This window comes from Temnothorax nylanderi, unplaced genomic scaffold, assembly GCF_030848795.1.
Source record: "Temnothorax nylanderi isolate EJ_2023f unplaced genomic scaffold, tnyl_v1.0 TNYL_tig0628_pilon, whole genome shotgun sequence".
NCBI lineage: Eukaryota > Metazoa > Arthropoda > Insecta > Hymenoptera > Formicidae > Temnothorax > Temnothorax nylanderi.
Window position 1 is genome coordinate 18,280 of NW_027249690.1, and position 12,500 is coordinate 30,779.

The 12,500-nt window shown below is 44.2% G+C and overlaps 1 protein-coding gene across 1 annotated transcript; it reads right to left on the bottom strand.

The window, feature by feature from the left end:
• Window positions 1-505: 505 nt before the first annotated feature.
• On the bottom strand, window positions 506-11,156 carry LOC139784441 (uncharacterized). Its single transcript, XM_071723629.1, has 6 exons — window positions 8,359-11,156; window positions 6,434-6,755; window positions 6,134-6,328; window positions 4,778-4,860; window positions 4,612-4,684; window positions 506-511 (listed from the first exon to the last, which is right to left on the bottom strand). The coding sequence occupies exons 1-6, from the start codon at window positions 11,154-11,156 to the stop codon at window positions 506-508; spliced, it is 3,477 nt and encodes a 1,158-aa protein (XP_071579730.1).
• Between the last annotated feature and the right edge of the window lie 1,344 nt (window positions 11,157-12,500).

A 12,500-nucleotide genomic window follows, 5' to 3' on the forward strand; every position in this document is an offset into this window, starting at 1 on the left:
AAAAAGAGAAAAAAGGCAGAGTAAAAGAATTATTTTAGAAGTGCTCGAGTTTCAGAGAACAAATCTTGTTTTTTTCCATCACTAAGTTTTGGTCGTAAACTTGAGATGAAAGGATCAGACGTGATTAACAGATGGTTAAGAAGATCTTCATTCGTAGCAGTCCTGTTAATTTTGCGCGTGTGATCTCTCCTATATTGCCTGAATTCTTTATTTCGCGCTTCGCTTGCTTCTTCTGATAGCGCGCGATGCGATCAAGGTGGCAATAAAGATTATTAATAAATGTAAAATTATAGTAAAAAAAATAATTTACAGCAGAGAGGGTTTGGAGTCATTAAATATTACGGGAGTGACGAATCGTGAGGTCCTTATCTCTGCCGTGACACACACACACACACAAACACACACACAGTGTGTGTGTTTGTGTTTGTGTGTGTGTGTGTGTGTGTGTGTGTGTGTGTGTGTGTGTGTGTCACAGCAATATAAATAACACACACATACACACAATCTATGCCTAAAAAAACGTAAAAAAATTACGAAATTAAACAGTGAAGCTTCTCGCCATTATCACTAACGCGTCTTTTCCCCCCGAATTTCTCTTGTATTTCATGAATGGGCACCTACGGGCAGCTGGGACCAATGGATTCGTGAAATAGAAGGTTTACTTAAACATGTAAAATCAACAGAATCTTGAACACTGTTAAACATTTTTTTATATGACAATTTAAACTTGCTTATGATATTCGATTTTTTAGATACAGAAGAATGGCCGCCATTTTTTTACACTAATGTTTACATGTCCTACATAAGCATTTTTCTTCATCGAAAAGGGATGTTACTAACATGTGAAAAATTGGTATCCAAATATTTGGATATGGAAGAGCTATACTGCTTTGAAGTTTCATGTATAAAATGACAGGGAAAGAAATCCATGTGAGTCATGAGGTTCAGAGCGATGTTCGACATGAATATTAAAGAAATTTGTCGCAAAATCGGTTATTTCTAGTTGCTCAGAACTATTTACAACCTAAATTTGTTAATTAGCAATGAATATTATGAAAAAATTTTTTTGGCCCATGTCCGCACATTAACATTGCTCGATCCACTGTGTGGCGGCTGGAAAAGCACCACGATTGCAGAGGGATATGTAGAAAATTCTTTCCACGGAAAAATCGCGACTTCTAATAAAATTACATCGGACTTGAAACCAAACGAGCCAGCACGATCAACATTGGGACCGGTTAATGTGCCAGCGCTTTCCGCGAAACCCTACATTGTTGAAAATCTGTCGGAAAATATAATAGAAATTCCCAATACATCTGCCAAAATAACAGTGCAAATTTCAAATTGTAGCAACTGTAAGATTGAGATTGGGAAGCAATAATTTTAATTGAAAAGATTATACGATTGTGATTAAAACTGCAATTTGTTTTTATTCTAATATAATATAAATAAAATATCATAATTTATGTGAAATTTGTTACTTTCTTTTATTTCAATAAAAAAATCTATTTTTTATTTTTATTTTATTTTTTGTCTTAGTCGGGGGGCTTCGCCCCCCGAACCCCCCCATTTGGCGCCTAGAACAAGGCTTATTTCACGCTCTTGTTAGGAAAAATAGTATGTACAACTCGTGGGAAGAGTGGTCGAGCCCAAATGAGTGTAATGGTCGCACTCGCTTCGCTCGTGCGACCAACTTCACACTCATTCAGAATCGACCACTTTTTCCACTTGTTGTACAATATACTATTTTATACTATATGAAACCACACTACTCTTGATTGCATTCTTTTTCTTAAGCATAATTTTATCGCATCTGTTTTATATTCTTGACAATTTTCTCTATTATTTAAAAGCAATAAGGTATTGTAAGGTAGATATAGAAGTAGTAACTTACTTAGTGCTCACATGAATGATTGCATATGTTTTGCGTGCATTATATGACGCAATAGCAAATGTAAATTATTTTAACACGCTAGTAAAAAAGTACAACTAGAATTTATCATCTGTTATAAACATGCATTTATTATGTAAATGCAGATTATTATATTATTATTATAGAATGTTATAATTTTTTCTAATTATAATTTATTCTCTGGCTTACCCGTTGTAACTCTTTGTCCATTAGTATTTACACTTTTTAACTTCGCTGATGTCTATATCAGGATTGTATGAGAGTTTCGTCTGCGAAAGTTTACATGCTTGAGAAGTAAAACTGAAGAAGGACACAATCAATGTAGTTATCGGTTTAGATAACCCTAGTGATACGTACAGAAAATTTCAGACGATACAAGTTAGCTTTCAAGCAAATGCTCAGTTCCCAACAGAAATGTTTATGTTAATCTTTTATGTATCTCTTCGTTATCGGACGGATTTTGACAGTCTGTGCCCGAATCAAAATTTAAAACCTACTATAAATCTCGTACATGGTTATTTGTGCCTCCGATAATATTCCTTGGCCTGCAAGTTCTATCTTGAATTTGATAACGTCTTCTTTTCGCCTTTGTTTAATCTTGTTGTCCTACAGAATCCATATTTAATGATATTGGATATACAATTCCTTTCGTTCTTACAACTCCTACCTCCTAATCTTTTTTGAACCTTCAAATCTTATCAAAATTTCTAACGCCAATAGAAATATTAATACTCGATCCATATAGATCGGGAACAATTTCTACTATTTTAGATTAAAGCAATTATAATGTTAGAGTATAAAATAAACAGTAACAAATATATAGCAAACAATATTTTATTCCAATTTTTTTTATTGATAGGCATTCTTATGTACATTTGATTATCAATTTTTATATATACGCATACACATTTTAAAGTTTCAATAGGAATAGCTATAAAGTTGTCTGTTTTGTGACATTTTTGTAAAAAATATTAGTGTCGGCTATACTATAATCACACACACGCACGCATGCACACGCACCACAACAATGCTCACGAACAACAAATTCTCTGTGTTCACATTGACAGAGCTGTTTATTGCAATTCTGTTGAACAGTTTTGATAAAACACTTGATTTCTGCACATGGTGTGTTTGACTTTCATTATTTACATATTGCACAACAAAAGATTCAATCTGCAAATCTTTATACACACACACACACACATTTGCGATACATGAATATGTTTTTTTAGTAATCTAAAATATTTTTTAGTAATCTAAAATATTGCCACAATGAGACAGTTGCAGGGATTCTTAAATTGTACATTGCAGTAATAATAATGTTTGGTAATCTCCGTGATTTCTTATAAGTAGGTACCAACACTGTAACAGTTTGGAAATACTTGTTCTATAATTTTTACTTGTCGTTTCTTGCTTTAGCAAAATATATTAATAGAGCCTCTACACATTTTATCAATTAATCAAATCATTTTTATAAACTGCTCATAAACCGTTGCAATTTGTGTTTCAATATGCCACGTTTTCATGCACTAATTTTAAAAGCTGACCATTCAAATTAATTTATTTTTTATTAAAAACGGCTTTGCAATATGGTTCAATAATAATGCGAAAAATTACGTGAATTTTAATAAAAAATAATTATTTTAGTGTAAAACAAGCGTTATCCGACCTGTGCGCAATATTGGATAACTTTGCGCGTCAATAAAAAAATCAACGTACCGTTTGTCGTACGAAAAAAATACAAGGGTCCTTTTTTGTTGCAAATTTCGTCCACAACAAGATGCATACAATAAAATTCGTCTCAAATAAATTCTAAGGCCTGAAAACACCGAAAAACTAAGAATATTCCAAAAAATCAAAATTTTTTGCTTACATAGCTACAAACTAAAGAAAAAGGGTCTAAAAAATTGGTTGCATCATGAAAAGTATTCTTTGTCGTTCTCAGATGATGTGTGATTTTTTGGGGATTTTTAATTCCATTTTAAACGACGGAAAAAAATAACCGGCGCAACATAAAAAAAACGATGAAATCGAGCGTTTTCGGGATCCGAGTCTCGGACTTTGACGACGCGTGCAAGCTAAACGACTGACTTGACGATAAATGTTGTTCAGATCGTTATTGTAGATAATTTTACGCTCTACAAAAAAGGTACATATAGTTAGTTACCCTATCTTGCTTAGTTTTTGAGATATTTGAGAAAAAATAAAAAAAATTGTGTTTTTTGTTGATAATATTGTTAATAACTTTTTATTGCGCGTTAATTTTGCGAAGCAAAATAAAACCCACTTATAGCACCTCAAATCAAAGCAATTCATGGTGGTTGCAACCTTGGAAGATTAATTGGAAGGTTCAAATGTCTAATATGACTGGCCTATATACCATAAATTCACCACTTCAATCATAAAGTTGCGAAACAAACATATTGTAGTTAATTTTGTGGTTTTTATTTTATTATTACTTTATTATACAATATTAAGAAGTAAAAATAGTTATATTACAAAAAGACCTGATTTGGACGACTTTAAGACGTCTTTAAAATGACGTCTTTAAATGGTTTGAGAAATGACGTCTTATAAACGTCCATTATCAGTCGCCGACGTCATAGACCAAAAATGACTAAAAATAGACGTCATTATGTCGTCTTCTGACGTCACTTTGCTACTTGGGAAGGATTTGATTCATGATAACATCTACAAACCTTTGTCTCCTTTTGCATAGTGCTGCCTATATTTTGACTAGTTCTACACTTGTTCATACTCATCTCCACCTTGCTGAGCAATTTATTAAAACTTTTATCTCTCATTCAGTAGTTCTTTATGGAACGAGTTTTATAGTGTATAATGTATACTCACTCAGTCACTTACCTAAGGAATGTCAGGAGTATGGTGCTACGGATAATTTCAGTGCCTTTCGCTATGAAAACCGTCTGAAGTCTATGAAGGATTCCCTGCGATCAGGTTATAAACCGTTGCAGAAGATAGCTAAACGTGATTTAGAAAAAAAAAAAGATTGAAATTATTCTCGATTCTAAGCCTAATCAGTTTGTGCTCTCTTTAAAACACTACATTGCAGATGAAATTATTCGTGGCCCACAATATCGTAAGGTTACTATTGGTAATGTGTTTTTTAAAATAGGTAAAAAGGACTCTTGTTTTAAAACATTAAATGGTAGTGTTGTTTTGCTAAAAAATCTTGTTTACAGACTCCGAACTCTATTTTTTATTGGTTGCAAATTTAAAAAACAGGAGGACTTTTATACGTAGGGGAGACCGGGGCACAAGAGGCAAGTTGGCAATGCGTTCCGTTTATGTATTTATAGCGAAAAGAAACAATGGAAAAGTTATCACAATATCTCTTATATGACATAGATACTTTTCCCAAAGTTTTATTTTAATCAAACATGCTCGGGGGACGGTAGAGCGATCCCCGGATTCGCGATTGAACGAGACTCGAAGGACCAGCGGGGGTGTGTCTCGGTCCCCGCAACGCGAGTGAACGATAAAGTACGTGCAGCGAGTAGTATGCAAGCAAAAGCGACTCACCGTTTCGTTGCCCGGTGCCCTCTCGGGTGTGTACTCGAGTCGTCCGTCTCCAGTAGGCTGGCAAACCCTCCGTGATAGCGGGAAGATGTACGGCAGGCAAGGGTAGAAGCAGGCGGCAGGCAAGAAAGGCACGCAGAAGAGACAGGCAAGCAAAATGCACATAACAGTGGCAAGCAGAGCGAGTCACGGCGCGCGGTGCTCGGTGAATCGGTTCCAGTACAGACTCGATCACTTCCAAAAGTGTGTTGACTCGACGACTTTCAAAATGAGAGTGTCCTGCTCGCGTCGCGCTCCTGTTGAGAACCGGCGCGAGCGAATATTTGTTCCAATAATTGGGAATGCCACCCGCGAGCGGGCAGCACGAGTCGGGTAAGTTGCGCAAATATTGACTTAGATCGCAATCCGCCAACGTTTCGCGCGAGTCACCAACGCGGGATCTATTTATCGACGGCGCGACTTTACCGTCGAATCACGAACACGACAAATTACTGTAACGCGAATGATCGCTAATGCTATTGCGGACGAATTAACGATTAACACTAATATGTACAGCTATGTACAGGGGCGAGCGCCAAACATACCCGCCCACCAAAATACGCGGTATTTTCCTTAAACCGGGGCAGTCGCCGGTGGAACAGGGCCCGTTGGCAAGGGGCACAATTTCACCAAGGGACGCACCAGAGAGCCATCCGCCACCCGCACCGTGGCGACGCGCGGAACGCCATTGCTACCTGGATGTAGCGCCTCCACGCGTCCGCGCCTCCAACGTAAGGGCGACAAGTTGGCGTCCTTGATGAGGACCAGCGAGCCAACGACGATCTGATTAACAGAGGTCCACCACTTGGGACGCTGTTGTAGAGTAGTGAGATACTCCTGATGCCAGCGTTTTCAGAAGTCTTGGTGGATTCGTTGAACGAGCTGCCATCGACTCAAGCGAGTAATCGGCAGCGAAGTCACGTCGTCCGTGGGAACGGATACCAGGGGCTCCATCGTGAGGAAATGTCCCGAGGATAGGACTTCGAGATCCGAAGGATCGGTGCTCACAGGGCAGAGGGGTCGGGAATTCAAAACGGCCTCGATTTGTGCGAGAACGGTAGTAAACTCCTCGATCGACAGGACTTGATCCCCCACCACCCGTCGCAGGTGAGTCTTGAATGATTTAACGCCCGACTCCCAGAGGCCCCCGAAGTGGGGTGCGGAGGGAGGATTAAATGTCCATTTTATTTTCTCCCGCTCCGCAGCAAGGCTCATGTGAGTTTCAAGTTTGCGCGCAGCCCCTACAAAATTGGTGCCGCAGTCACTGTAAAGGAGTGAGCAGCGTCTGCGTCGTGCCACGAAGCGTTGCAGCGCAGCGAGAAATGAGTCTGTGGACAACGAAAGTACTACTTCAAGATGCATAGCTTTGATTGCGAAACAAACGAATAGACAGACGTATGCCTTGAAGGAGGAGACGCCACGAGCTCGGCAAGTGACCAACGAGAATGGTCCAGCAAAGTCGACGCCAGTAATCGAGAAGGGCTTGATCTGACTGACTTTTTCGGTCGGCAGGGTCGCCATGAACGGTTGAGTAGCACGCAGATTGGCTCGAAAGCATCTATAGCAGCGCGAGAGTACGCGGCGGATAGCGCGGTGTACCCCAAGAATCCAAAATCTCTGAGCCAATAAATACTGCATCGCGCGTCGACCCGGATGTAGGTGAGCGCGGTGCACCTGGTCGATCACGACCTCCGTGAGCCTATGTTTATTGGGTAATAGTGCAGGGTGTTTGTTCTCGAATGACAGTGCGGATTGCACGAGCCTACCGCCCACCCTGAGGACGCCCGAGGGATCGAGAAAGGGAGCGAGTTTGAGAAGCGGTTTAGGGATCCCTTTCCCGATCCTAAGTCGGTCTGTTTCTTCTCGAAATGCATCCGCTTGCACGACCTTTACTACGACTAGTAATGCGGAATGCAGCTCGAGTTAATCAATGGCCAAAGTCGCGTGATCGGACTTGGCGTGGAATTTATTTACAAACCTAAGACTATACGCAATTATTCTACAAATTTTGTCCAACGACGAAAATTTATCTAACAACGAAAGTACCGCGTTGGGCGTATCGAGCGCGACAAGAGATGTGACTCTCGTTCTTCCTCGATAGGAAGGACGTCTAGCTGAGGTGAAGGTTCAACTCGAGGTTCGAAGCGCACGAGCCACTCGGGGCCCGTCCACCACATCGAATTAGCCACCAGATCGCGGGGATAAAGTCCGCGGGAGCAATGATCCGCCGGATTGGTCTCCGTATCGACGTGGCTCCAGGATAAGACCGGTACCTTCTTTTGAATGAGAGCAACGCGGTTGCGAACAAACGTCTTCCACCTATGTGGAGACGAGCGAATCCAGGCAAGGACCACCTCGGAATCCGACCACGCATTCTCGGTGTCGATTCCGAGGTGTCCCTGCAGGACTTGACGAACGTAAGCGATGAGCCACGAAAGTAGCAAGGCGGCACAAAGCTCCAAACGAGGGATCGTGACAGACCGGAGAGGTGCCACTTTCGATTTAGCGCAGAGTAAACGAACAACAACACCATCCCGGGTGACAAAACGTAAATAAATCACGGCTCCGTAGCCCAACTCACTGGCATCGCAGAAGCCATGAAGCTCACAACGATCGGCATCGCGTGTGCCAAACGTACGAGGGATGCGAAGCGAAGCTAACGCGTCGATTTCCGCCTGAAAACGATCCCAGCAGCGACGAATATCTGCGGGAGGCTTGTCATCCCATTCCAATTTAAGCGTCCATAGACGTTGGATGAAACACTTCGCGGTAAACGTGAGAGGAGCCAGTAATCCTAAAGGGTCGAAAATACGCGCCACCTCCGACAGGATAGTACGTTTAGTGCATCTGGGATCCAACGGATTAACCTGGAATCCGAAACTATCGGATTGTGAGTACCACCGAAGGCCCAGGACTTTAAGAGATTGATCTTCGCTCGATTCAAACGATAACTGGGATGGGTTACATAACTGCGGGTCGAGTCCATCCAACGCGGCAGAATGGCTGCTCGCCCATTTTCTGAGTTCGAAGCCGGCGCTTCGGAGAAGCGATACAACTGATCCCGAAGCGCGCGAGCCTGCTCCACCGTACGAACACTAACCACGACGTCATCCACGTAAAGCGCCTCGAATAATGCGGCGAACGCTAACGGATATTCTTCCCGATGTAGAGTCGCGAGCTGGAGCAAGCAATAGATCGCCAGGAACGGTGAACAAGTTAAGCCGAAAGTGACTGTCTTGAGAATGTAATCCAGGATAGGATCCGATTCCGAAAACCGCCAGACAATGCGTTGGTAGTCGCATTGCTCCGGGTTTATCCATACTTGGCGAAACATCTGTTTCACGTCCGCAGTGAGAGCTACCGGTTCGGCGCGAAATCTAATCAAGATCGCGAGTAAGTCTTGTTGTAATTTCGGACCGCTAAACACTACCCGTATCGCGACGAGGCGTTGAGTAACGTGTCGTTCAACGATAGCCCGTTCGCGCAATTTGGTGGTAGTGCTATCGAGTTTGTACACGCCGTGGTGAGGCAAATAATAAATATGACCATCCGACGGGAATGGATCACGAATTACTTCCATATGACCGCTATCGAGATAGTCTTGCATGAATTTATTGTAACCGATTCTAAACTCTGGGTTCGATTTGAAACGACGTTCAAGTGCGCGGAGACGACTAACAGCTATAGAACGCGAGTCGACGAATGTAGGAGGATCCGACGCGAATGGATACAAAACCACGAAACGACCCGAGTGGTCACGATATGTGGTCTTGGCGAAGATCTCTTTGCAACGCCGATCTTCTTCTGAACAAGGAGCGTGTTCCGGCACCTCGTCTAATTGCCCAAGGTTGCTCACGGATCTCTCGATCGACTCGAGGGTGGTAGCGAACGAGCGCAGGGGTGCCGATTGCACCGTTGAGGATATCGCACCTGTCAGTACCCAACCGAAAATGGTATTGAAAGCGTCAGATTCTCCCTTCCTTCCCTTACGGCGGCCGTCGCGCAACACAGATACAAACGATTCAACTCCCAAAAGAATGTCAATACTACCGGGCACACAATATTCGGGATCCGCGAGCGGCAATCCTTTCAAATGATTCCACGACCGGACTTCGACTTTATCATTAGGCAACGTCGAAGTTATACGCGAGAGGACCGTAGCCTCAATGGAGAAACGAGTATCGTCCCAACCGCGCGCACAAATTACAAAGGAGGTGAGGCCCCTCGTTGTAGCCGCCTTAGTCTCGTTTACAGCGAATACGGTCGCACTGTGCTTGGTGCGACGGAAGCCGCCTCTCTGAAGGCAGCCTTCTGTAATGAAATTGGCCTGGCTTGCGCTATCCAACAATACGCGAACGGGTAGCGCGTTGCCGTAGGCGTCTATCACCTCAACTCGGACGGTGGAAATCAGGACGACCCGATTGGCTAGACTAGCCATGGTGACAATTGGTTTGTCCTCCGATTGAGGAGCGTTCGCGGAGTCCAGAATGACCGGAGGCGCGGTCACGGATGCGGGCGTAGAATCAGAATTAGCGCTCTGATCAAAATGTAAGAGCGTATGATGTTTCACGCCGCAGGTTCTACACGTCCACGCGGAAGGACAATTGTTCATGCCATGCCCCGGTCGCAGGCAATTGAGGCACAATTTCGAATCACGAGCCGTCGACTGTCTTTCCCTCGGCGAGAGTTTGAGAAATCGCGGGCACTTCGATATATAGTGCTGTTCCTTGCACACCGGGCAATCGGCCGTGTGCGTTACGAATGACGAGACCGACGCAGACTTGGATTTGTTCGACAAGGTGGACGGACCCGCGATGGCCTCGAGAACCTTACAGTGCTCCGAAAGAAATTTCGTGAGTTGATTGTATCGCGGTATCTCTTCAGTCCTATGCGCTGATTCGAATTTTTCCCGAAGGGAGCGGGGAAGCTTGTCTAACAAGAATTTCAATAGAAGAAAATCCCACGAATCCGTCGGGAATTTCATCAAGGAGAGCGCGCGCGTATTCTCGGAGAACGCATCTAACAGGTTGCGGAGGGCCTCGGCCGATTCTGTCTTCAATGGCTTTGAGTCGAGCATTGAATTTAAGTGATAGTCCGCGAGCTTTCTTTTATTCCTATATCGAGAGAGTAGGGAGTCGTAAGCGGTCATATAATGATCCGAGGAAAACGGCAAGTTTTTAATTACGTTGAGGGCTTCCCCCTTTAACGAGGCCAGCAGATATTGATACTTTTCTATCGCGGAGAGCTGCCGGTTCTCGTGAATCGACGTATTGTACAAGGCGATGAAGGACGGCCACAGCGAGAGGTCACCCGAGAATTGCGGCAGCGCGATCTTAGGCAATTTGACAGCCGAGCTATGGCCCGCGGGCTGCGTCTGAGCGTTTCCGTGCGGTGCGCCGGTGATAAGGTGATACCGGCTCTTTACGGCATAGTGCATTTTGTCGAATTTGGCTCTAATCACGTCCTCGGCCTCGAATTCCGCGGTTTCCTGAATGATTTTCAGGTGAGCGTTCTTGAAATCCTCCGCGAGTTTCGCCACGCTCGGATAGTGGGCGAAAAAATTCGCGCGGACCGCCGTGTCGGTCGCGGCTTGCAAGGAGAGATCGTGAATCTCTCGTATCCGCCTAATGCACAATTCGCGACGAGCTTCGGCGTTCTTAGGCATGGTGCGAATAAACGATAAGAAATAGATATATGACTATTTTCCCGCGAGGAGGCAGAGAGGAAGAGAGTGATTCAGCAAACAATTATTATAGCAGAGTATATACGAAGTCAGAACGGTCGAAGGACAGCGAAATATAATCTCGAGTCGACGGCAGCTCGAAACGATCCACAATATAGTCGAAAACAACGAGACACAAAGACTCTGAGTTCGACCGACAGAAAAACTTAGACAAAACAATAACGTCCGCTCGCCAAGGTGACGAGTAACGGATGGCTCCGTTCGAAATATCGGAGCAATGGCACGGTGGAATATTCGCGAAAGAATATTCCTTAATTCTAACGTAATAAATTGTATCGTGCACTCGAGCGACAATGACGATTTGATTGCACAATTAATTCGACGGCAAGAGCGATCAGCGATAATGGCGCGCAAGGCTCCGCATGTGTATTCTCGTCGCGAGCGGTTGCGAGCGAGAGATATCGAGGCGGGCGAGCAAGGCCGATTAATATGTAGATGAACGAGCGCGAGCGAATTAATTTAACGATAGCGATCCGCTATAAGGGATGCTTGTACGAGGACTTTGATATCGAATTTACGAGGTACTCTAGCGAAAGGTCGGCGGTATTCACTAACGCGACAATCCGGCTCGAAGGACCAATTCTCGGGGGGCGGTAGAGCGATCCCCGGATTCGCGATTGAACGAGACTCGAAGGACCAGCGGGGGTGTGTCTCGGTCCCCGCAACGCGAGTGAACGATAAAGTACGTGCAGCGAGTAGTATGCAAGCAAAAGCGACTCACCGTTTCGTTGCCCGGTGCCCTCTCGGGTGTGTACTCGAGCGTCCGTCTCCAGTAGGCTGGCAAACCCTCCGTGATAGCGGGAAGATGTACGGCAGGCAAGGGTAGAAGCAGGCGGCAGACAAGAAAGGCACGCAGAAGAGGCAGGCAAGCAAAATGCACATAACAGTGGCAAGCAGAGCAAGTCACGGCGCGCGGTGCTCGGTGAATCGGTTCCAGTACAGACTCGATCACTTCCAAAAGTGTGTTGACTCGACGACTTCCGAAACGAGAGTGGCCTGCTCGCGTCGCGCTCCTGTTGAGAACCGGCGCGAGCGAATATTTGTTCCAATAATTGGGAATGCCACCCGCGGGCGGACAGCACGAGTCGGGTGAGTCGCGCGAATATTGACTTAGATCGCAATCCGCCAACGTTTCGCGCGAGTCACCAACGCGGGATCTATTTATCGACGGCGCGACTTTACCGTCGAATCACGAACACGACAAATTACTGTAACGCGAATGATCGCTAATGCTATTGCGGACGAATTAACGATTAACACTAATAT